Source organism: Podarcis liolepis (genome assembly GCF_965112155.1).
Source record: "Podarcis liolepis genome assembly, chromosome: 5".
Lineage (NCBI taxonomy): Eukaryota > Metazoa > Chordata > Lepidosauria > Squamata > Lacertidae > Podarcis > Podarcis liolepis.
Window position 1 is genome coordinate 63430691 of NC_139556.1, and position 24526 is coordinate 63455216.

The window sequence follows — 24526 nt, forward strand, 5'->3', positions numbered from 1 at the left end:
CTGTGTTCCTCTTCTTTTGCATTACCGTTGTCTCATTTCGAATGTGTGGCATTTGAGGGCATGTGCCAGTTTTTACTGTACACCTATCAAAGTCAAGCCCATGGTCACTACATGAACTAAACAGCTGGACCAGAGCAGAAGCAGCTTGCTGGGTGGGGCAAAGCCACTATGCTAGCATCCCAGCGGGTGGGTCACTGTTGCCTATCATCATGGTGAGAAAGAAGCAAGGTCAGTGTGATGGAAATGCAACAACAGAGCCGATCCCACCTGCTAGGAAGCCAGCATAGTGACTCTGCCCACAGCTGGCAAGTCACTTCTAAACCAGAGGCCTTTTTCTTTTAAACCATTGGAGAAAAGTGCCATAAAAATAATGGCGTTGTCCTTATTTCTACGCTGGGTGGTTCAATATGGGGGCTTGAACTGCAGATACAGCATTAAGATATCACAAATGGGTAGGTGGCTGGCAAGTGGGGGTTTTTTTGATTTACCAGAATTTCCCTGGAAAATGTAATTTTGGATTAAATGGGCAGGGCGAATGTGGTTTGACATTTTGATGCCAACGACACTGGACGGCAGTGCAAAAAGTCTGCATTCATGAGAAACACAATAAACACCCACCAGGAAGCTTCCCTTAGATGTTACTCTTTCTCTCCCACCCAACCCTACCAGCTATTCTTCTTTGGAATAGCATCAAACTTTCCCTCTACCTGATGATGCAGCATTGGTCTCTTTTATTTCTCTTCATGTTGAAATAGCAATTGTCAGCAATGGCGAAGACATGGGGTGGCAGTTCTCCAATCCTCTTGTTACAGTAGAGTCTAATCTGTTCCATGGTATACAGTGGCAGCACTTGGTATGGATTCATAGCTACCAAGATAGATCCTGTGTAGGTCTAAATAAATTAAGATGCTTATGACACAAACCCCAAACAATATTCTCATCACCTCATGCTCTGCCCTTATCAAGTATCATAAAACATGTGTAGGTAGATTAGAAGCCTTTGAAATGTAGTAGAAAGCAGAATAAATGAATGAAAGCTCTCTGCCTTTAGAGTCTGTCATACACTACTATAGGGGTCAACAACATTGGACACATTATTCATATCATATAAACATTTTGGGCAGGAGTCGGCTAAGTTGTTGCCTGCAGGGACAAATGTCCACCTGCACAACAGGTCTTTCCCCACTCTTCTCCCATTCCTCCTAAAGCTGCTGTAGAGGATTGAAGGAATCTCCAGAATGGGTTTAAGGGATAGGCGAGGGGAGGGAGCATTTCACTGCACAAGCAGAACTCATTCCACGTACACATACCCCACTTAGTGCTATGTTGCATTTGACTCTACATTTTTCTTATCATTCATAATCAGTAGTCCAGGGGCACATTTAAACGGAGAATTCTGTTATCCCTAGACTGCAAATAAAGTTAGTAAAACCCATTCTTCCATCATCCCATCAGAGTTTCTTCCTTACCACTTTTCCATGTAGGCTCAGAAAACAATGGAAGTGACAGTAGCAGTACTTAATTTTTTTTTCTTTTGGGGGTTGTTGTTATGCTTTGTGGGGGATAACTGCCCCTAGCAATTTGAGAATAAATTGGTAGGCTTCTGTCATGTGTGTGAGTGAAGCACAGTAAAGTCAGAAAGGAATTCGTTTCACTTGCTTTCCAGAACAGGTGTACAATTTTTTTAAATGTTTTTTTTTAATACAGAGGTAAACTTATTTGAGATTAACCTCAATAAACCCAGTAGGGCTTACTTCTGAGTAGATCTTCGCAGTATTCTAAGGCAACTATGGTGAAAACTGAAGCACACTGGTTTTTATTCCTGATTAGTTATTCCATGACACTTTTGTCTCTGGCTCTGCCCATCACCAGCTGTGCCTATCGCTGCTGGCATGTGGCAACTGTCAGACCAAAGGCATATGGTTCTCAAAAGAAATAGGTTGCCCACACCTTTGTTGATGTTTTTAGAGAATGTATATTGAACATATTTATTTTACTTAACAAAATGCACAGATTTCTTCATCAAAAAAATCTAAATAGTCTTACAATCACATTGAAGTATTCCCTACTAGGTTTTTTTTGGGGGGGAGGGGGTTGTTGTTGGATATCAATTAATGTCAATTGAAGGGAAAGTAAAATGATGATTAATTCACTGAGAGGAAAATCTGTGATCAGACAAAATACAAGCTTTTATTTCACATTATTACTTGACAATGAAACATCACATTTCTAACTTACATAGATGTTGTGTTCCTTGTAGCGGATAAGCAGGTTGCGCACCATGCCAGCTTCATTCATGTCTCCAAGGCGTATCATATCTTCAACTCCTTTGACAGAAGTGGGATGCATTGGCCGCACATTGCAGATGTTCCGAGCCATGATCCAGTGTTCCTTAAATACAACTGCTTTTAACTAATCAGCTTAGATTTTATACACCACCTCAGGTCACTCCTAGGAACTAACCCTTGAGACACATTAGAGACAGGCCATTGATCAAAATTATTTCAGATGCACATTAAAACACTATTTAAGAACAGATTGTTCAGATATGGGCCTCCAGTTTGTCCCATCTCACTGCATAACTAATTTGCATAAAGTTCCAGCTATGAATCCTAGACTTCTATCAAGACCAAAAATAACTTGATCTCTGGTTGTGGCATTCAGACCCATCTCTAGCTCTTTCGCTTTATGTAAAACATTTGCATCTGTTGAATAAATGTTGTGACACCTACCTTGCCTTCATCATCTTCCAGCAAGAACCGTCCAGAGTCAGAAATCTTTACAACTGCCCCAATGGGCACATTAAACTCACTTCCTGAAGAGGCCTCCAACCATATATGGTCACCCTTGTGGAAGAAAGGATATAAAAGTCATTAACTTATTTGTGGATATGTTACACTTCTTGTGCTTTGGAGAACAGATTCCTCCGACTTGATGTTGATTAAACTGTGGGAACCTTTGCTATGGATCTTATGATAATTTTTCAACCTATTTAACATTTCCTTCTTTAATAATGTTGTGTGTTTGGGGGGTTTAGACTGCATGAAGCCTGAGTCCTTTCTAATTCCTTGAATCCTGGATCCAGCAAGGCTTGAAATCTAATGGAGGATTCCATTGTTGAACTAGCAGGCAAGCTTCTTGGTAAAGTCTTAAGTATGGTGAATGGCCCTAAGTATGTTTGTTAGTGTAAGAAAAGAAGCTGGCTCTGTGCCAGAAGGCAAATGGGCGGAGGCCCTCCCTCACTTGGCTGACAGAGAAGACAATAGCCAAAGTGTAAGCAGTGGCAGACCTTGGTGTCTCAAATATCAGTGGTGCCCTGTGTGACGCCAAAATCTGCCACCCCCCCCACCCGCTGCCTCTCATCTTCTGTTGGACGTCTTCCGTTAGAAGCCAGAGAGTGAGAGCTGTCTAACCTCAAATTCTTTTTCTTGATTGTCTTATTGATTTTTCTGACTTAAGCCCTGGTTGGTCAATTTCATAAGCATTTTGTTTTCTCAGAGCACTGGTGCAATTGCATATTGCCAAGGTTTATTACTATGGAACAGTTTACTGGTAACCTTTGTTATTTCTATTTCTTCTTTAAAGTATTTTATTAGCTTACCTTTTATAGGCAAACAATTGTAAAATATAGCAGCTGTTGCAGTACTTCACGGACTCATGCAACAAACTGCCAGAGGTGATTTCCACATCACACTCGCTGGATTTCATTACTTTTAAAAAAAAATTAAGCAAAACCAAAGACTGAAAATTTAAGTAGAATAACTATAGGGAGTGGGGACAGTTAGCTATTTCCCCTCTGTATGTAGGTTCAAAATCCCACTCCCCACCCCAGAGTTGGAACTTGGGGATACATCCTCTTATCTCATTTATATTTTTGGAAATGAACACACATTGGATGTAAGATAGCAACTGTATTATAGTTTGCTACTTTTGTGCTATGACAGTTTTGTGTTGTATATAGCTCAGATCTTAAACTGCACCATCACCCCCAATGTATATATGATGTGTCACACCAAGATGAAGGGCTAGACTTACTTTTCTGAAAACAACCATCCTGCTTCAGGGTGATACATGCAGCCTGTGTTCATAGGGAGAGAAACATCAAAGGGAGGTCAAATCTTCATGGGACAAGAAAAATCATAATCCAATATGTAACTAACAAATTGGTTACAAAGTTTAGAGGAAAAACCAAATGGGAATTCTTTGTATGGTAGATGGAAAAGTGGCAAGTGAGACCAAGGCTAGATGTAGGAAATATATTTAATGGGCTGCATAATCATCCCAGATTATGTTTTATGTACTTGCTGGCTTTAAGAGACAAATCCATAAATGTTTATCCATTTCTCTTTTTTTCTCCTAACAATAATTTATCAGCATTTTGGGACGCATTTCTCCTAACAGCAAGACAAAGTGGGGAGTGTTTCCAAATCTGAGTAAAATCTATTCCCTAAACATTCAAAAATCAAAACATTCTTCCCAAATGATTAAATACTCCATAGAGCAATCTGTTAAACACTGCTCTTATGTGACAATTTTTAATAGGAATATTCACCTGAAACTCTGAAATCTTACATGTTTCTGACCTTAACATAGTATTTTTATTATTATACGTAAAGCATTTGAATATAAAATTTTTATCTGATACATCACTGGGTGGCAAAGGCTCAAAGGTAAGACATTGGAAACATTTTTTAAATAACAGATTATATTTTTGAACATAGCACTTACATTCCTTGTAACACAGGATGTCTGGCTACAAATATTAAAAGTAAATCAAATATTATTAAGAGTATGATTGAAAACACCCCAATAATTATATTTTAAAATTAGTTTTCTTGATTCATATCTTCCTCCAAGATGATAGTTGCTAAAATTGTGCCTTTCTGGAGCATTGCAGTTCTGTTATTCAACTATTGTAAAATTTATATTTTAAAGGTTAAAGGCTTTTGATTACTCAGAAATGAGTTGTGATCAATGCGGCTTACTTTAAAACAGTTTTGTCACATATTTTCATTAAAAAAATACAAATAAAAAAACATGACTGCAATCTTACAATCAGTTATGGGCTGTCTGTGGAACCTTTGGAAGTTCCTGAAGTGGGTGCTGTGTCAGGAGCTCCCAGTATGCCCACTAAAAGCTCAATGGCATGGATGTACCACTGAGGGGAAACACCAGGGTTTGAAGACACATTGAGGGTGGATCAGGGGGAACCTTGGACCCACAGGTTCCCAAGTCCCTTTGATCCTCCAACACACCAAAGTCAAATTTTCCCTCCCTCCTACTAGTATAAGGGGGAAAGAGAAAACACTCCCCCCGCCGCCGCCATCTTCTGCCCTGGCCAACTCAAGCTAGCAGGGCATAGGAAGTGGCAATAGATTTCCCATGGATTCTCCTCCCTCTCCCCCTAGCTCCATAGGATTGCTCTCTTAAAGTTCAGTCCCAGCCTCCCAGCCTGTAATAACTTTCTTATCCGATATGTCCACATCAAATGGCCATATTCCTGTGATAAATTAATAAAAAATAACTAAGATGGAGAAGGATAATTTTCAACCCTTCTGTGTGGAGCGGCTTATAGGAAGCAATTTCTCCTTTGCTGTTGCATTTTAAAACCCACTATCCACACCAAATGAAAGAACCAAGAGTGTACTTACTCCCTGTTCAGAAGATTGGTTATGTCGGATGGCTTTCACGTCTCTCTTTTACAGAAGTAGTGTAATAAGTAAGGAGATTTAGCCACAGAAGGCCAGTTCTCAAGTATTCCACCCTGAAAAGACAGTCCTCTGTTCAATGAGGAAGAGAAGAAATGAATGACGTTCCCTTCGTAGTTATTTATTACAGGACTTTGCCCCCCTGTTCGAATATCTTCCATTTCTGCAGCTGGCATTTCAGTCAAGTGAGGTCAATTAATACCTTCATTCACAACTCTTTTGAGTGTCCCTGTAATTTTAAATTCATTACCCCAAATAAATTTGGTTTAGATATTTCTAAAAGGTATTCCAAAGAAAAATCTGAATGCCTGGTGCTTTTAAATAGAAACCAAAAACTCAGATGCAGTTGAAAGATATCTGGTGGTAATTATCATATACCCGTCTCTCACACCTAGAAATGCCTGCCTTTTTTGAGATGGTGCCTGCTGTTATGCATGGTCCACAGCTGATGCCTGCCCTGGAACTCCCTTTAATTGTTTAATTTCCTCCACCTGTCTGCCATCTAAATTTCCCACAATGCCTCCAGTTGGAGCATTGCAGGAAATTAAATGTGTGGCTTTCAGATATCCATTGCAGGCTACCTTTGGAAGAAAGGGTGGGATATAAATTCAGGAAGTAAATTTTAAAAAACCTGATAGTGATTGGAGTCCTACTGCTTTGTGTCATTGCTACTACCAGTCAAGGCGATCAGGAAGGCCACTGATTTAAGGGGGCAGTTTGCTAAGGGCCCCCTCAAACTTGGAACTAGTCCAGGAACAAACAGGTGTGTTCTTTTTTCTTAAAAATTACTAGATTCAAAAATAATTTTATAAATATTTTTAAAAGAACTCCCTTTCACCTACAAACGTGTGCAGCTTTAGCCAATTAATCAAAACAAATATGATTCATCAACTCAACTAAAAATTGTTTACTCAGCTTATACCCTTATAAAAACCCATTCTGAATCTTGTAACACTTTCTCCACATGTTTATTTGGGTTGCTGTTCCACTGTTTATATATTCTTTCTCTTTCTTGCATATTTGCCAGCGCATTTCCAATTAAACAACTCTATAGCACATATCAGGAAATGTAATTACCACTGCTGATTGAGACAATTTATACCATCAGCAATCAATAATGATGAACAAATTAGATAGCAATGTGCACACTGAACTGAGTAATGCTGAGCGACATTAATCCTGCTATTCTGGAGAACAGAAGTTCATCTGTTTGAACGTATACAGAACTTCTCAGCAGCTTCTTAATAGCCTGCTGCCATATGGATAAAAGGGACTTAAAAAGCACGTGGGTGTTACTCTTGTTGTTTTCCTCTTTCTCTTGAAAAAATGCACAAGTTGTCAGTTGCACAGACAAAATTAAGGTCTGCTTCAGTCCCTATGGCAGTTAAATGTCTCTGAGCTTCTATAATCCTGGACATAACACCTCACAGATAAATGCTAACTTCACTTTATGTACTTTTTGCCTGCAGCAACTACTTATTAAACACTTCGCTTTACCTAAGCACATTTGTATTGCTACATTAGTGAATATCACTGTTAATTTTTTAAAAAGCTCATGGAAGGGAGTTAAAAAGGGAGAGAAAGAAAGAAAGACATACCAACAAAAGGCCTCAGGTATTTTCCCCGTTTTCTTGAGCATCTTATCTTTAGAAAAATTTGCTTTTCCCAGATCATTTATGCTGCTGTGAGAAGAATATAATTGGGATAGATATTGGGTGCATGGTATTGCACACCTATACACACACACCATCCAGGTGGGGCGTCTTACTCCTGGTGTTACAAGGTAGGTCAATCTTTCCTGTCATGCAATCTCATTAGGACCTGCGTGACATCCATCCTTCCCTCTGGGATCCAGCCAACAAAGTATTAAAAGCACGAACTGCAGACTATTTTGTGCCAAGATCTGTCTCATCAAACACACACATAACAAGCAGAATACCTTCAATAAGCACTCATACGTTTGTCACATCACTCATAGGAACTAGGAAATAAGTAAATAAACATAATTAGAATTGGAAGTATTAGCCTTATAAATAATCAGGGTTTTTTTTTGCAGTATAGCCTCATTAAAATGATAGCAGGCTTGTTATTTCAATATATGAGGAATGCAAATACATTGCAGTAAGGGGATATAAAACTCTGAAATATGTAAATGATCAATTACCAGTCTCACACCATAGCTCAATGGTAGAACGCAAGCTTTCCATGCAAAAGGTCCCTAGTTCAATCCCTGGCATCTCCAGGTAGGACTGAGATACAACCTGGAGAGTCACTACCAATGGCAGACAGTACTGTTCTAGGTGGACCAATTGCCTCAGCATTAGGCAGCTTCCTATATACCTGAGTAACTAAGTGTCCAGTTGTTGGCATAATACTATGTAAATGGTTGCAGCACCAGCAAAAAAACATGTCTCTGACTGGAGTCTCAGAGCTGAGAATATACTTTTTAAAGTATGAGCAAAACCTAGGAGAAACTTTGAAACACTTTGGGGTATGTCATGTGCATTAATGGATAGTGTGCACGAAGCCTGGAAGCAGATGCACACCCTACATTTAAAGCAAATCTAACGCAGTTTAAGCACTTGACTTCCCCCAAAGAATAATGGGAACTGTAGTTTAAGGGTGATGGGAATTGTAGCTCTGCGAGAAGCAACTACAGTTCCCAGGTATCATTGGAACCCATGTGCTTTAAGCATGTGTTGGGTGTGCTTTAAATGGATGTTGTGGATCTGCTGGCTACACCAGTGCCAGGATGCACATTTTTAAAAACTTTATTTCTACCCTAACCATATTACTTCCAAGATTTAGCAGCACAAATGGGGTCCGGCCAGTCAGCCTATGTCATATCCGTTTGAAACTGGAGGTTGTAGAAAGGGTTAAGTTGTGATAACGCCTTTCTTCCTTCTAGTCAGGGAAAGAGCTATATATGGGGAGGCTCCTCCGCCAGAGCAAGGTTACAGCGAGGCCACCCGGAGCCGCCGCCTTCTGCGTCGCCCATGATGTGATCAAAACACCACCACCCCCCGCAGGCAATAGCACGCGAAGGCGGCTACCTCGTCCCACAAACCCCGCGAGATATTAACCTCTCGCGAGCAAATAGACGCCATGCCAGTCGCTCTCAAGCACGTGATCATTTTTCGCTGGCGCTCTGCATAAGCCTATAATAAATTACTCTAACGGAAGCTGTGCATTCACTATCGTACTGGATTCCTCAGGTCCTCCCCTCTCCCGGGGTGGAACTGAGAGTTGCTCACAGAAAACATTGTTAAAATCTGGTTTTATACTGGACTCCTTGGCAGGTTTTGAATAAACATACACAAATTTATTGAGGGTTAATATAGTAGATAAATAAAAGGATGTACAGTATACGGAGAATAACATGAGTTGAGAAATCAGAGAGGAGCTGAGGGAAGTCTTGGGGGGAGGGAGGGTTCTTTGGGAAGGGAGGGAAAAAAGGGGGGAAATAATGACGATTTGTATTGATAATATGTTATGTTGAAATTGATAATTTTTTTATAAAAAATAAATCTGGTTTTATATAGTGGGAGGGTGTATATACTTTACTGCAGGTGGGACTGGGCGGTAGCTATTCCCTCCCTCTGTGCAAAAGGTAGCACTGTAGCTCTTTCTAACAGGCGTTCTGCTCCGCATGGGAGGAAATGTGAGACGAGCCTCGGCAAAGCCGTAGGAAGCGAGGCTGCTGTTTGCTTGCAATGGATCTCTCAGAATTTAAGATGGAAGGAGGTGGTGCGAAGGCAGATGGTGGTTGCTGCAACCTGAGGGATGCTTTGTATAGGAGAGCTTGGGCTAAAAAAAATCCCACCAGCCTTAACCTAACTGGCAATTATTGTCACTGCAGGGCTGCCGTAAGCCCCCCTTTCCTAGCCGCCTTCGATATACGGACTTTAAAAAGATTCAGAAGTGAGTACCAGTGGCAGGTTCAAATCCCCACTAGGGCCATGATGTTTACTTGGGCCAGTCACGGCGTCTCTTCTCCTAAACTACCTCGCAGGGCTGCTGGGAAGATAAATATCTCGGCATCATTGGGAGTAAATATAGGATGAAAAGCCAAATATTTTAAAAGCCAACATTTTCTTTCCACACGAATAAGACCCGAGTTCGAAAGAGCAGCGGTTTATTTGTTGCTCCTTATTTCTTCATTACGAGGGTGCTGGGTGGGTACGGAAAATAACGGAGAAGTTCGCTCTCCAGACAGCGTTGCTGCACTACTCTTCTTTTTTTCTGTCTCTACGGGTCAGGCACACGGCAGAACGGAACGCCTTCCCTCCCTCACGTCACAGCGATATGGCCTCAGACCAGCAAGCCGCGCACGCGCAAGAGCTTCCGGATTCCATTGAGGGTGACGCCATTTCGCGGCTGCGGAAGTTCCTAGGCTCCGCGCGGGGGCGGATGGGAAGGTCGTGGGTACTGTTGCTTCCGGCTTAGAAACTGGAAGGTGATTTTCCCATTTCCTTCCTTCCTTCTCCCCCCCTCAAACCCCCCACCGCGTCCCGGTTTCTGCGGTGCTCGCCGCCAAGCTCGGAGCCCCGCCCCCTCCGCTGGTCGCCCTGTAGTAGTGGGAGGCGGGGCTATGGAGACGGAGTATTACGGTGGGGAACCGTCAGGTACAGTCGGAGGAGCGGGGAGGTTGTGCTCAGCTTGCCTTAAGTAGAAGAAAGACTGAGTGGCAGGGGGATAGGGGGCCGGGGAACGGGCGCCCACGGGGGCAAGCAGGGTGCTGGTCGGGGACTCAGCAAGGCGATGCTACTCTGCTCTCAGTCACCCCTTTTTGTCGTGCCTTTTCATGATAAAAACTCGCGTGTGTATGTGCACATGCAACATAGCCCGTGACCCGTACAGCACGTAGCCTAACGGCCCTTAACTTCCATGCAGTATATTTGTGTTTTGCTCATAGCTGAATCCCTATCGTCTCCTCACAGTCTTGCACCCATAGACCTGGTGCTGATAAATGCGCTCACAAATATTTCGGCTGCCTGCATCTGATTTGGATTGCATTTTAGTGGAATTTCTGCTTCCAAGTTACATACATGCCCCTCCAAATTGAACCAAACAGGAGGAAGCCAAGATCACCTTTAGACCTGGACCGTTTCTTTTAGTTGTGTGAAACTTAGGCTTGCCCTTCGTGGAGACTGGGTAGGCTGAGAGAGCAAAAAGTACTTGTTTCAGCCTGCTAGCAGTGGGCAAAAAACCACATTCGGTTGCTTTCCACAGTGCTTGATCCATGTGCACTTTGTTAACCGTGCATCTTTCTGGATGATCTGGTTGGTCTTCAGCTCACTATCTCCAGTTAGTTGGTATAGTGTATGGGTTCCACAAAATGATTCTGTAAGCCACAAGTTGCTCCCTGCAGAAACTGAAGGCTCTTAGCAATTTCTCCTGTCTTCGACTTGCATCCTTGTTTTACAGCGATACCGAAAATTGATTTGTGCTTAGGCACGGCTAGCAGAATACAAAATGCGTAAGTCTTTAATGAAGTACAAAGAGCATCCTTTCATATATATATGGTTTGCCACATATTGATTGAGTCCTAGCCTCTGTGTTTTAAAGGAATATGTGCATCACATATGATCAGAGGTCTTGTTTATTTTTATTAGAGCACTTATACCCAAGCACAAAATGTAGACTGAATCAGCCCTCAGATGTCGAAACCCAGAGCGATCCTTGATATTTCACAAAATGGGAATGTGCTTCCCTAGACAAGTTCTTTTAAAGCAAAGTTTATTTCTATAGTCTAAAACAGACATAGGCAAACTTGACCCTTCAGATGTTTTGGGGCTACATCTCCCATCATCCCTAGCTAACAGGACCAGTGGTCTGGGATTATGGGAATTGTAGTCTCAAAACATCTGGAGGGCTGAGTTTGCCTATGCCTGGTCTAAAACAAGTGTGTTAAATGATACTGAAACATATTGGAGACAGTGTGGCTATATCATGAAAGGCTAAGACTGTCAGCGGCTGCTAACTAGGATGGATGTGTTGTGCCTCCACTATTGGGAATTACAAGTAGAATATGTGCTGTTACACTTAGGTGCTGCTTGTGGGTTTCCAAGAGACATCCGTTTGGCCACTGTGAGAAAAGCATGTTGGATTAGGCGGACCTTTGGCCTAATCCAGCAGGGCTTTTAGGTTTGGGACTTCTTTTCTGAAAGCAGTCACCACTTGTTGATTTTGCTTTGAGTCTTTTTAATTCTGTATTCATCTTTTTTTTTAAAATGTCTGCAATAGGAAGATTAATCAGTCATGTCTTATGTTGTTTGCCACCTTAAAAGCTAAGAGTATGGTGAATATAAAAATAATAGTAGCAGCTTCCAAGATTGTCCAATTTGTTGCTAACTTCATAGAGACTTTTTGGCTTCATACTGACCACATTGATGTCACCTGATGCTAGTTTTTTTTGTATTTGAACAATACCTCACAAATTGTGACATTGTTTGCAAGTATTTAAAATTTTCGTTAAGCTTCATTCTGATCTAAAAACAAGTATCATGTTACAGATGATGGTGGAGCAACACCAGTGCAGGATGAACGTGATTCAGGATCAGACATGGAAGAGAACGGAAATGAACAGCACTCTGGATCAGAGAATGGAAGCATAGGACAACATTCAGAGGTAGTTGTAAAAGAGTTTCAAGAAATCCTGGTTCTTATGCATAGGAAGAAAACATTTCTTAATAAATATAACTTACTAAATAGTTGCTGATATTTGAAACAGCCCTAAATACATTGGGTGGTATCCAGCTTTCTCATCCTGTCAGTGCAAGGAAGGATTGCTACTTGTTCAACGGGAATTCCTTCCCCTCTGTGCTCCCTCTTCCATTCTCTAATCTGCTCCAGAGGTTGGAAGAACCCCCAGGACAGATGGAGGAGAATGGTGGGGAGAAGTCCTCTTGTGCAAGTGTAAATCCTTGCAGTGAGGGATGGTTACTTAACACTATTTAATACTTTGCTTTGGTAGGAAACAAAGGACACCACTTTTTTGCAAGTGTTCACAGCTTTTTCCAATAAAATTATCAAGAAAATGAAATACGTAATAAATTTTAAAAAACAACCTGACAATTTTGCACAAATCCCTGAAATGCATTTATTTGCATCATACCATGTAATGTAGTGATGCTTCTAATACATTTTTTAAAATGGTTGTTAGCACAGGTATTGTAAAATAGAAAAAGAAATTGGTTTGTCAGAAGAGAAGCCAGACTGAAAAACAGACATGTGTGAACTGTTTCCGACACCTTAAAAATGTTTTTCATAGTTACATTCAAGCTTTTTTTCATCTTTAATTTGCCTTCTTGTGGCTTTCCTGGAATTACTTGTTTTTTTCCAGAATGAACTTAGTGATGGAGAAGATGACAGACAAACTGCAGAACACCCCATGACAGACTCTGAAAATGAAGATACTCCAAGGCAGAAACATAGTGATTCCGAAAATGAGGATGCTCCAAATGATAATGTCAGTGACTCAGAAAATGAAGGGACTCATAGAGGTAAAGACAGTGATTCTGATAATGAGGATCGCCCAGTTCACCATGCCAGTGACTCTGAGAATGAAGATGCTGTAAATAACCAGGCCAGTGATTCTGAGACTGAGGAGCCTCCTAAAGGCCATGGTAGTGATTCTGAAAATGAGGAGCCCCAGAAGCCCTTGGCCAGTGATTCTGAAAATGAGGAACCCCAGAAGCCCTTGGCCAGTGATTCTGAAAATGAGGAATCACACAAAGATCATACGAGTGACTTAGAAAATGAGGAGCCACAGAAACGTCCAGCCAGCGACTCAGAAAATGAAGAGCATCAAAAATCGCATGATAGCGATTCAGAGAATGAAGTAGCTCCAAAACCTCTTGCCAGTGACTCTGAAAATGAGGAGCCAAAGGTTCAGCCCAGTGACTCTGAAACTGAAGATATTACCAGAAACAAACCAGAAATAGAGACCGGTGATAGCAACAAAGAACATAAAGAGGAGGAGGAGGAAACAGAGAATGGTGCTCAGCTTTCAGACAATGAGCAACTAGGAAAAAGGCTTCAGGACTCTGACAGCGAGGAAGAAGACAGTCCTAAAAAACAGAAGCTAGTAGACAGTGATGAGGAAGAAGGGAAAGAAGAGGAAAAATTGACAAAGAGGAAAGCTACTGTCCTCTCTGATAGTGAGGATGATGAAAAAACACGTAAGGAAATACTAATTTTAGACCCCTTGATTATTCAGTACTGGTTGAATCCCTAAAGAATGCATGAGTGGACTTCTTTGGAAAGGTGGTGCTTGTTCTCTGATGGCTCATTCACACCTGCAGTCATCACTTTCATCATTGGTCTTCCAAGTGATGAATATGCATATGTGAAATAGCTTAAGGATGGCTGGCTGAGTTTATTTCTAGTCCATGCCATTTGGTGTATGTCTTAGTTCCTGAGTTCATTCTCTCCCGTTTATATTGCAGTTAATTTGCCCTAATATATATTATAAAATGTTGCTTAATTTTACACGGTGATGCGAAGTCTGCCTTTAAAATATGTTTTTTATTTAAAAAGTTAATTAAAAAACCCAGCAAGGAAAGTACAAAATACACAATTCACAATGTGCCTTTGAACAAAATGCTCCTGGGACATGATGACATGCTACCCTCTCAGGGACATTGCGTGCGGAAAATAGATGAGTGCCCCCATGGACCTGTACAGTTTCCCTGCAATGGATTTCATGTCATGTCCCTTTCAGAGACACTGCAACAGAAGTGATATTCCAGCCTTGGCAGGATTTTGGATTAGATTATCTTTGAAGTCCCTTCAAACTGGACTTCTGATAATGATATTCATACTAAATCAGACAAATATATGGGGAAATGGGTGGGACTATATACTACGTGTGCTGTAACATTTACATTAGCCCAAAGTCATAGCAATAAATTGCAAAATGATTAAAAAAGGGAAGGAAAGAAGCTGATACCAGAAACAGCAATTTTCACAAAATATCCAGAAGTAAGTAGTATGTGTCTTATTTACATTAGAACTTAATTTGGAGGACTTTCCCAAAATAATTAAACTGTGTCAGTTTACCAAGCAGACCTTGATCCAGTTTTGGCACCTGAAGCTTCCACCTTCTTTCCTTTTTACCTAATTGGATCAAGAACTGAGAGGGGAAATTGCTTCCCAGGCTGGTGCAGCAAAGACGTTCAGAATCAGGCCTACTACAGTCACATGACGGGAGCAGCGCTGGCTCAGCACCCAATAGGACCATGTGCTGGATCTGCATCTGAACAGCCCCATTTCATGAGCTTTTGCTGTCTATTGCCCTTTGGGGTGGACAGATTGGGGCTTCACATCAGCAGGGATGAACAGAGGAACACCTCTGCCCCCTCCAAACCCCCTCTAGTACAATGAATCAGAGGTTTGGTTTGCTGTGCTAGTCCAGCAGGGACAAGAAAGGGAGGGAGGCACCAAAATAGAGTGTGCAAGTTTTCCTTGGTGTTTGATTCTGGCAGTATTTTAAGAGCTGTGATTGATTGTGCCTTCATCCAGGAAACTGGATATTAGGTTATTGATTCCATGTTATTGGTGGTACACGAGTCTTAAGATAGGCTCTCTGAAGTGTAATTGGAAGCTGATTGAGTCCAAAACCAAGTTCTAGAGGAAACAGATAATTGCTTTATAAAATTATTGTGACTGCTAAGTAAGAGATTTGCAGTACATCTATGATGGTATGTTTAGCCACAGGCTTATTATATGATGATGATGATTTTTTCCAAAGCTGAGGTTGTTGACTACTAACAACTTCTTTGAATGATAAGTGAAGGAGACTTTCCCCTCTGCAAGTGTTGACTGTTTTTGGCTCAGTTATTGATGCACTTCTTACTTTGTCCACCTATGTTAGCAGCTGTAAAAAAAAGCCGCATAATCTCAGATGGTGAAGAATCTGATAGTGATGCTGCATCAGAGAAATACGAGAAGCAAAAGAAACCTCTAGAATCCGATAGCGAGGATGAGGGTGACAAGGCTGATGATGGAAAGAAGAAAGAAGAGAAGGATCTTTTTGGGAGTGACAGTGAGTCAGGAAATGAGCAAGAGTAAGTGTCTGTCAAGTAACAGAGTGGTACACTTGGGGCAGCAGTGGATGGGACATGGATGTTACATGGAACAAAGTTGATAAACTGGGTGGGGAAGAGGAATGCAGTTGCTGGAGTTCTCAGTTCTGTTAGAATTGAAGTGAACAAGGCTATAGGGAATTAATAAGAAAAACAAATAGCATATTTTTCTTGCAGAAACCTTATTGCAGATATATTTGGAGAATCTGGAGATGAAGAAGAGGAAGAATTTACAGTAAGTATGTTGAGAACATGTTTTTTTCCTTGTCTTTCCCATACTCCCACCTTTTTTTTAAGGCTTCCTTGTCTACATCCATTTAGTAGACCTTGTATTCTATTGTAACTGAATTAGATTTCACCACTTCATCAGCCCTACTATGTGTTGGATGCAATGTAGACATCCTTGGAAAGAGCAGCCTGGATTAAATGGTAATAGGAATTTTGAGAACTATTAAAAGGCTTGTGTTGTCTTTGTAACTAAAGGGATTTAACCAGGAGGATTTGGAGGAAGAGAAAGGAGAAAGGAAAGGAGCAGCTGACGACTCAGACTCTGATGACAATATAAAAAGAGGAAAGCAGTAAGTGTTTATTATGATTGTTACAAGAAACCAGATTTGATTTGTATACATATTTGCCTTAAAATATTTATATATTTTTTGTATTTTACTACATTTATATCCTGCCATTCCCCTAGGAAGCTTGAGAACATACATTGTCCCCCACGCCTGCACGCCATATTATTCTCAAAGTAGCCTTCTATACTAGATTAGACACAGAGATTTCAACACCACCTGTAGGCTGTTGCTTTGAAATGTCTTCACATAAAGCTTCAAAGAAGAGACTGCATTAGGATAAGGGGCAGCTCTCATTCTTATCAGAGTTTGGATGTTCGGCTTCCAAAAAAACTTTCGAAAACCGGAACACTCACTTCCGGCTTTCAGTCGTTCAGGAGCTGAAACATATGAGCACCAAGGTGTTCGACAACCAAGGTACGACGGTAATGCCTACAAGCAGATAAAGTGCTTGTGTCGATTCTGTTTTAATTGACTGAAGTGACTTTGACACGTACACTCATAAGGCTACAGGGTGGCTAGTTCCAATCTAACTTCATGGAAACCTTCTGCATTACAGCATGGACTTCATGTCAGATTTTGACATGATGTTACAACGGAAAAAGAGCATGAGTGGCAAACGCCGGCGCAACCGTGATGGTGGGACATTCATTAGCGATGCTGACGATGTAGTCAGCGCTATGATTGTGAAGATGAATGAAGCAGCAGAGGTACGTTCCTTGCATTCAAGGCACAATTCACTCAAAAGAAACTCTAGGTTATGGGAAGCAATTTCTTTTGCAGGAGTGGCAATGAACAATTTGAGCTGAATGTTTTTAAATGCTGAATTTTTCATCTGCAAATACTGAAAGTACAAAGCATAATAATGCTGCTTGCAGAGCATTGTCCGCATCTCACAGTCACAGTGGCAGAGAGGCAGGTGGAGGCAATGGCAACACAGTAGCCAACTGGCAGAAATGCCCTCAATCTGTGCAGAAATGGCCCGTGTAAGTGTGGGATGATTAGGTGATGGCAGCGGGAGCAGCTAATTGGTGGAAGCACATCAGTTTTGCACAAATATTCCATACAAATAATTACAGGTGGATAAGACGGGGAATGGTAGCAGGAAATGGGGATTTTGAGCATTAGAGAGGTAATAGCTGTCTGACAACAAGCTAACCTCATCACAAAGTTGAAGAATAGATCTAGGGCATAGGAGGAGACTGCAGTAGCAAGGCACTATCCAGAACAGAAGCTGAGTAGCCAGTGCCCTGCAAGCTAGTAATTAATAGACACCTTTCCCCCACCCCAAGATGCAGCAGGAGGGCAGTGAAGTTGTGCACACAATTGTTATGCGCTACGTCTTACACAAATGCAGATATGTTGTCTTTGTGTTGTGAAAATGAGGAAAACCTGACACCTCTGTCATGAAACAACTGCAGCAAAATAAGGTGTCTGGACTGTGCATTGTAACCAAACAACCATACTGTTTTCAAGACTCAACTATAACATGTGTGCATGAGTATAAGCTCTAAGATTTTATTTAAGGCCATGGCACCAGGCAGACAAAAAGGCCAGCGAATTTTATACAAATGAAATTACTTCTTTGGTTTGCTTCTTCCTAGTTATTCTGCTAGAGGAGAATAAGCAGGCTGCTTTACAAGTCTTCTGAACTGGGATTTTGAGTGTTCTGCTTTTTTTCTGCTTATTTTTTAATTACATCTATAACTTCCTGCAGGAGGATAGGCAGCTGAATACACAGAAGAAACCAGCACTAAAAAAGTTAACTTTGCTGCCAATTGTTGTTATGCACCTTAAAAAGTGAGTAAAAGCTCATCTAAATTATTTTTCCACATGATGGGAAAGAGGGAACTTGATGTGTTTCTAGGGCTACTATTTCCATGTTAGAATGTCTCTTGTATTGGTTTTAGAACAGGAATGTTTGTGTAGTTGATGAATTGCCAAAAGATATTCCCATTCCTGCTTCTGATAGATTTCAATTTGAATTTCCAGGCAGGACCTGAAAGAAACTTTCATTGATAGTGGTGTGATGTCTGCCATCAAAGAGTGGCTTTCACCACTGCCAGACCGGAGTCTGCCAGCACTGAAAATTCGTGAGGAGCTTCTGAAGATTCTGCAAGAGGTTAGTTTCTAATACCTAGCTTGTAGAATCAGCATTACTGATTCAGTTCTTTGCCTTTGTGACAAGTTTCTGAGAGAGGATAGATGAATAATCCCATATGAGGAAGGTATTTGTACATATCAGGAAGATGAATGGCACTGCAACAATAGCATTCACGTGTCCACAGACCTGTTTTCATTCTAAAACCAGTTTTAAAATGAAGCTGCTCTAAAAGGTATAAAATCAATGTTCCATAAAAGCAGTTAAGAAGGACCAGAGAAAGCTGAAGCAGTACCGAAATATTCCCAGTAGACTGAAATTCTCAAGTTTACCTGGGAAACTCGTCCCACTCTTTCTTAATATTTAAAAAAACAGTTTGCGGGTATTTAAGTCCACTTTGTACAGAATGCAGCCTTCAATTCTCAAGGTTTAGTAGGTGATGGTTTCCTGTGTGTGTATATGTCTTCAGTTGCCTAGTGTAAGCCAAGAGACCTTAAAGCACAGTGGGATTGGACGAGCAGTGATGTATCTCTACAAACACCCTAAGGAGTCACGACCCAACAAGGACATGGCAGGGAAGCTAATTAGTAAGTAAACATCGGCTTTCATGAGATGCACTGCACAGCCGTCTCATACTTCAACATTTGCAGTTCACAGCCAGCATGCCCCCCTCCCTGTTAAGTGTGTATGTGCTACAAAAAACCTTCAACCTTATAGAAGACTGTCTGTGGTGCTATATGAAGGCTATATTTATTTTTCAAAGCTTGTATATCTCCTAGATTCCTTATCTTTCATTTCTTCATTAATAGTATATTGCAGTTAAGGGAGATAGGTATGACTTTAATGTAACTTTTGTCCTAACTAAAGTTAGACTTAAGCTAAATTAAGTACAAGGGGCTTGACAGCAACAAGTGTTAAAAATGTATATATTCTTATCTGTCCCAGTGTCTTATCATTTTTGCTGATAGTGTCATATCTTTAAATATGGTATGAGGAACCTTTGGCCCCCAAACTCAGTCACAGCCATAATAGTCGGCTCAGACATGATGAGAGCTGTAGTCCATCTGGAGGACCACAAGTTCCCCATACCTGTTTAAATGCTAACTTAAAGTTCCTGTTTCTTCAGGCTACATTTTAGACTGTTAATTTGAGCTAACATCTTAAGTATATTGATGAACAGGGTGGATGTTAAACTGCAGATATGGTGCATACTCTCCCCCCCCCCCCTCCAAATTTAGCCACAGTCATTAGGTCTGGAAACACTGCTTGAAAATAGAAACCAGAATTCTGGAGTTTGTAGGCTAAACAAAGATAGAGAAGCCATTCACCCACCCTGTATATCTTAAATGGGCTCAGTATCTGTGTTAAATAGTGAGCAGTACAGTGGTGCCTCGCAAGACGAAATTAATTCGTTCTGCGAGTTTTTTCGTGTAGCGAATTTTTCATCTTGCGAAGCACGGTGTCGGAAAAGTTTTGGAAAAGCTTCAAAAATCACCAAAAACCTCAAAAAAGGCTACCACACCGCGTTCTATGAGTTGCTCCTCGAAATCAAGTCGCAACTGTATTAACGGTGTTAAGAAAAAGGAAAGAAACTTGCAAGACGTTTTCGTCTTGTGAAGCAAGCCCATAGGGAAATTCGTCTTGCGAAGCAGCTCAAAAACCGCAAAACCCTTTCGTCTAGCGAGTTTTTCGTCTTGCGAGGCATTCGTCTTGCAGGGCACCACTGTAAGGCAAAATCGCCTGTTGGATAGTAGGAACTCCTAGCAGGTGCAGTATATATGTGTAGTGCTGCTGTCTGTACATTCACTTTTTATTTTAAAAACAACAGATGAGTGGTCTCGGCCTATTTTTGGTCTAACATCAAACTACAAGGGAATGACCAGAGAAGAAAGGGAACAGAGGGATCTGGAGCAGATGCCACAGCGAAGGCGGTTGAGCAGGTATCTTGAGCAATATTCTGCACTGCTAACCTTATAGCATAGGCTGATTTTCTTTCACACTCTGGACTCCATTCCCTGGAGTGTCTGGAATCTTAACTGGTTGAGAGTCTTGCTTTTATTAGTATTCCGTTTATTTTTACTGAATTTTATGAATACCTATTCGTTTATAAATACTTACTAAATTATCTCTGTTTGTGTGAGAGAAATGGTGATTGTGATAATAATTCTCCCGCAAAACAAAATCTCATTGTCTTTACAGCTCTGGTGGTCAAACACCCCGCAGGGACTTGGAGAAAGTATTAACAGGGGAGGAAAAGTAAGTCTTTTCTTTTTTTGCCATTTTAGTATCTCTAGAGAAGCTTTGTGCTTTATGTTGGGTGGAGCAGGGAGATGAGTAGAGAATAATTTGAGAGAAGAGATGCTAATAGCAATCTTAGGTTACTTAGCAACATCTCTTGTCTTATTTCTTCAGAGCTCTAAGGCCTGGCGATCCAGGATTTTGTGCTCGTGCAAGAGTTCCAATGCCCTCCAACAAGGATTATGTGGTCAGACCGAAGTGGAATGTGGAAATGGAATCTTCTAGGGTAAGTGATTGAGAAAAAAGGAAATAAGCTTCTTCTGCAACATTGTGCCCAGACCAGTTCTAGTTTAGATATTATGGAAATCAGTTGAGCCTATCCTCACTGTTGCTTTCCATTCATATATATTGCATATGCCTTAAGTCACTATCCTGTCCAAAGACACTACATAAAAATCTATCCAAAATAGTTTAGTGTCTCAAAATACCACTGGAAAGAATTGAACATTCATTGTTGCTGGTAGTAAGAACCAGCAGTTCTATATTGATCTGGTTATGTGTAGTCTTGGACCCAGTAGTGAGAAGCAATCTTCCTCAATACAATCCTTTACTTCAACCCACAATATTTTTCTGCACTACTTTTCCCCCTAATAGCCTGAGGATTATGAAGTCAGTAGGTTTCCATCCTCCAGTATTTTACAACATGGCACTGGATAAAGTCCATGTTGTTTATTTGCAAACTTAGATAAAGGAAGAGAGCAGTTGTTTAAATGTATTGAAATTTTCTGTTCTTATTAATTGTTAGTCCTTTGACTGAGATGTTGTTTCTAGCCCGGGACTGTTAAGAAAGGTATTAGTCGGTTGGAAAAACACAAGAGGAAGTTTGCTGAACAGAAACGACTCAGCAAAGTACATCGAGCTGTCAAATTCAGCATTGAAGGCAACAGGATGCCCTTATAGCCTTGTAATTCTGCTTACCCCAGGTCTGAGAGGTATCCAGAAAGGATGTTTGAACAATGCATGTGCTTTAGCTGTTGCCAGTGTGCACTGTCAGACAAAGCAGCATGTCTCCACTAACTATAACCTAGGAAACTTTATCCTTCTGGCACTGTGATTCACAGAGCAAGTCAGGAAAAACAGCTTTAATGTGCTAATATAAGTTTCCACAACTGCATGATCTACTAAAATAGGGAAATCACATTGTCAAAGATCACAAGCCCCCCTCCAGCAAAAAAAATTGAGCGAGCATAAAAAAATTACTCAAAGGGTACAAAGTCCCATCACATTTTAAAACATGACTAATCTTCCCTAGGGATACCTAAGATAATTTCAATACAGTTCTCTAGTGAACTGGTGATGAGTTTGTCTCCGTAAGTTGAAGCATGAATATCTAATTTAAGTGTGCATATAGTACAATTAGACTACTTTGGGATATGAAGATGACAAATTGTGTAAACTTGCATTGCTGTTTTAATGCACGTAGATAGGAGAAACATGAAGTGTACTTGCTGACTTTCAGAGAGTCCATATAATAAATAGGGAAAGCTCATCAGCTAGTTTTCATTAGTTAAATTTGAAAGTGACTGTGGTCAGCTATCTGGAGTGAAAAATTTTCTGTTTCATAAGCTTATTAGCAACAGTGAATGGGAAATTGCAAATGCAGTGGGCAGTATCCAGCTAACTAGTTGTATTTCAAACCAGGGCATCAGATAATTTTCTGATGCAAACTGAAAATTACACTTCAGTATTTTATAGGAAATCCTGATTACTGACTTCGTGACATTGGACAGAATGCTGTCTATTACTACCTGCAAGACATTATTGCCTATAAGATAAGAGAAGAACCGTAAAGTGTGTAGCATTCTGAAATATGCTACAGAAATAATCAAACTTTAATATTTGAAGAGAAATGTTTAGAGAGATGGATGCCATAGCAATAATGATAGATGGTTATTTTTAGATTTTGTAAGCCATTTTGAGAAAGACTTTTTTGGAGGGCAAAAGTTAGATATATATGTTTGTATAAATAAATAAATAACAGATGGCATAAAATGGGAGAGTTTCTGAGTTCACATTGTTGCTTTTTAAAAAATGGATGCTGGGGCTCAACCTCTCCTGGTTGTCCTAAACATGGAAGTATATTACTTTCAGATGTGTTAAAGCATGGGTAAGCAAACTAAGGTCCGGGAGCTGGATCTGGCCCAATCACCTTCTAAATCCGGCCCACGGACGGTCCAGGAATCAGCATGTTTTTACAAGAGGAGAATGTGTCCTTTTATTTAAAATGCATCTCTGGGTTATTTGTGGGGCATAGGAATTCGTCCTCCCCCCCAAAAAAAATAGTTCGGACCCCCACAAGGTCTGAGGGACAGTGGACCAGCCCCCTGCTGAAAGTTTGCTGACCCCTTGGTTAATGGGTAGTTACAGCGGCTGACAGTAGTTATAGTTCAAAACATCTGGAGGGCACCAGGTTGGCAGAGCCTGGAATAGAGAGTGCATATCCCTGTTACAGTCTTGGTTTGAAAATATGCTGTTGGAATCTCCTGTGGCTTTATCGGCTTCTGTATAGAAGGATTGCAGTTGCTGGAAGAGTTTGGTGTGCATGTTTTGTCCTTTTTGAAAAAAAGCAAATCTGGAATTCCTGCCTCTTCGTAAAAGTAAGCCTAAGTTTTCTTTTAAGTTCCAGGCAAGCTCCAAGAAAGGGGTCAGCCGCTTGGACAAACAGATGCGGAAGTTCACAGACATCAGGAAAAAAAGCAGAACATCCCATGCTGTGAAAATCAGCATTGAAGGCAATAAAATGCCATTGTGACTCCATCCAGGAAGGATATTTTCTGAATTCTGCTGTGAGAAGTGCACCTACAGACTCTTGGAAAGATGTCTACATTTTTTAAAATGAACTCTGGGTGTGTTTTTTAAGTGTATCTTCAGATTGTTGGTTCAGATGGTAGTAATACATGTTGGCGGAGGGTTGTGAACCCTGGGTGTTGTTCATTATGATTGTATTTAACCTGGTCTCTTGTGTCCTTTGTACAGATGAAAGCTTGTATTGCTACAGACCTCAGACATTAAAATCTTTCTGATGTGTGGGGCTGTGTGGTGCTTGGTGCAATGAATGTATATTTAGAAGGTTCAGCACAAGCGGCTGAATCCTGCAGATTGATAGGTGTGACTACAGTATTTTTTTATACAAATACACAGCCTGCCGTTGTTATATACACATGTCTAGTGACTGACTTAGTTATACTAGGAGTCTTTTACTTCTCTCTTGGTGCTAATGAAAAAGGTAAAGTCGCCTGTTCTACCTTTAAAACCACACTAGGAACAATCTTAAGTAATGCTGTTTCATTTTAGAGATAAGGGGCATAACCAGCTGAAAGATTACTGTGCCTAAGTCTAATTGGACTTAAGCATTTAACTGAACCTTTTTTCTGGGCTGTAGCCTATGTTTTAACGCTATCAACAAATGTTTTAGAATGGGTCTTTGTCACTTTGATCAAAGCAAATGGTAGTGACTACCGTAGTATTGGGTACACTTGGAATTACATTTAGTGATTCATGAGTGGTCTTACCCTTCTCTCTACCCTGCACCCCTCTCAGAAATCTGATACAGAGGGTTGGGAGTGCAGGGGGCACTGATGTTCTGTTGCACAAGCAGGTGTTTGCTTGTACAGCATTGAACACATTCCCTTCTTTATACAAGAAAAAGGTACACGTGGGATACTAGAAACCTAAGTGGACTTGAAGAAAACACTTTGCTACTGTTTTTGTCTGATGGAATTCTGCTGTCAGGTTATATAACTGCCTGTTCTTCTTTTG

General features: G+C 40.8%; 2 protein-coding genes across 29 annotated transcripts in view; one reads left to right on the plus strand and one right to left on the minus strand.

Annotated features, from left to right (window-relative positions):
- Positions 1 to 8733, minus strand: part of MYO7B (myosin VIIB) — a 60065-nt gene extending 51332 nt beyond the window's left edge. For 4 of the 5 annotated variants that reach the window (XM_083505558.1, XM_083505555.1, XM_083505556.1 and 1 more), the window contains exons 1-5: positions 5652 to 5763; positions 4036 to 4078; positions 2733 to 2846; positions 2239 to 2391; positions 708 to 892 (exon numbers count right to left, since the gene is read on the minus strand). In XM_083505558.1, the coding sequence (XP_083361684.1) occupies positions 708 to 892; positions 2239 to 2391; positions 2733 to 2846; positions 4036 to 4053 (470 nt within the window). In that variant the 5' untranslated portion in view covers positions 4054 to 4078; positions 5652 to 5763. Of the gene's footprint in view, positions 1 to 707; positions 893 to 2238; positions 2392 to 2732; positions 2847 to 4035; positions 4079 to 5651; positions 5781 to 7441; positions 7690 to 7872 lie in introns of those variants that run through there. The other variant, XM_083505557.1, reaches the window with a different exon arrangement.
- Positions 8734 to 8883: 150 nt separating this feature from the next.
- IWS1 (interacts with SUPT6H, CTD assembly factor 1) lies at positions 8884 to 23794 on the plus strand. Of its 24 annotated transcripts, none has more exons than XM_083505581.1 (16): positions 10062 to 10164; positions 11136 to 11187; positions 12224 to 12339; positions 13054 to 13891; positions 15586 to 15778; positions 15974 to 16031; positions 16280 to 16374; positions 16928 to 17078; positions 18086 to 18168; positions 18361 to 18490; positions 18939 to 19056; positions 20298 to 20409; positions 20669 to 20725; positions 20882 to 20993; positions 21539 to 21699; positions 23388 to 23794. In XM_083505581.1, exons 2-15 carry the CDS (start codon positions 11184 to 11186, stop codon positions 21665 to 21667), a joined length of 2196 nt encoding a protein of 731 aa, XP_083361707.1. In that variant the 5' UTR covers positions 10062 to 10164; positions 11136 to 11183; the 3' UTR covers positions 21668 to 21699; positions 23388 to 23794. The 24 variants fall into 24 exon arrangements, 23 of the variants coding, with proteins under 23 accessions (XP_083361713.1, XP_083361715.1, XP_083361712.1 ...); XM_083505582.1 differs by having other exon boundaries at positions 21539 to 21690; XM_083505585.1 differs by having other exon boundaries at positions 10099 to 10164; positions 15589 to 15778.
- The last annotated feature ends 732 nt before the right edge of the window (positions 23795 to 24526 follow it).

What these genes read in the sequence shown, in the direction of transcription:
- IWS1 (XM_083505577.1), top strand. Translation starts at nt 10,300, where the DNA reads ATGGAGACGGAGTATTACGGTGGGGAACCGTCAG. An exon ending in TTCTGAAGATTCTGCAAGAG is followed by an intron (nt 18,491 to 18,938) that starts GTTAGTTTCTAA and finishes ATATGTCTTCAG; the next exon opens with TTGCCTAGTGTAAGCCAAGA. An exon ending in GTATTAACAGGGGAGGAAAA is followed by an intron (nt 20,726 to 20,881) that starts GTAAGTCTTTTC and finishes TTATTTCTTCAG; the next exon opens with AGCTCTAAGGCCTGGCGATC.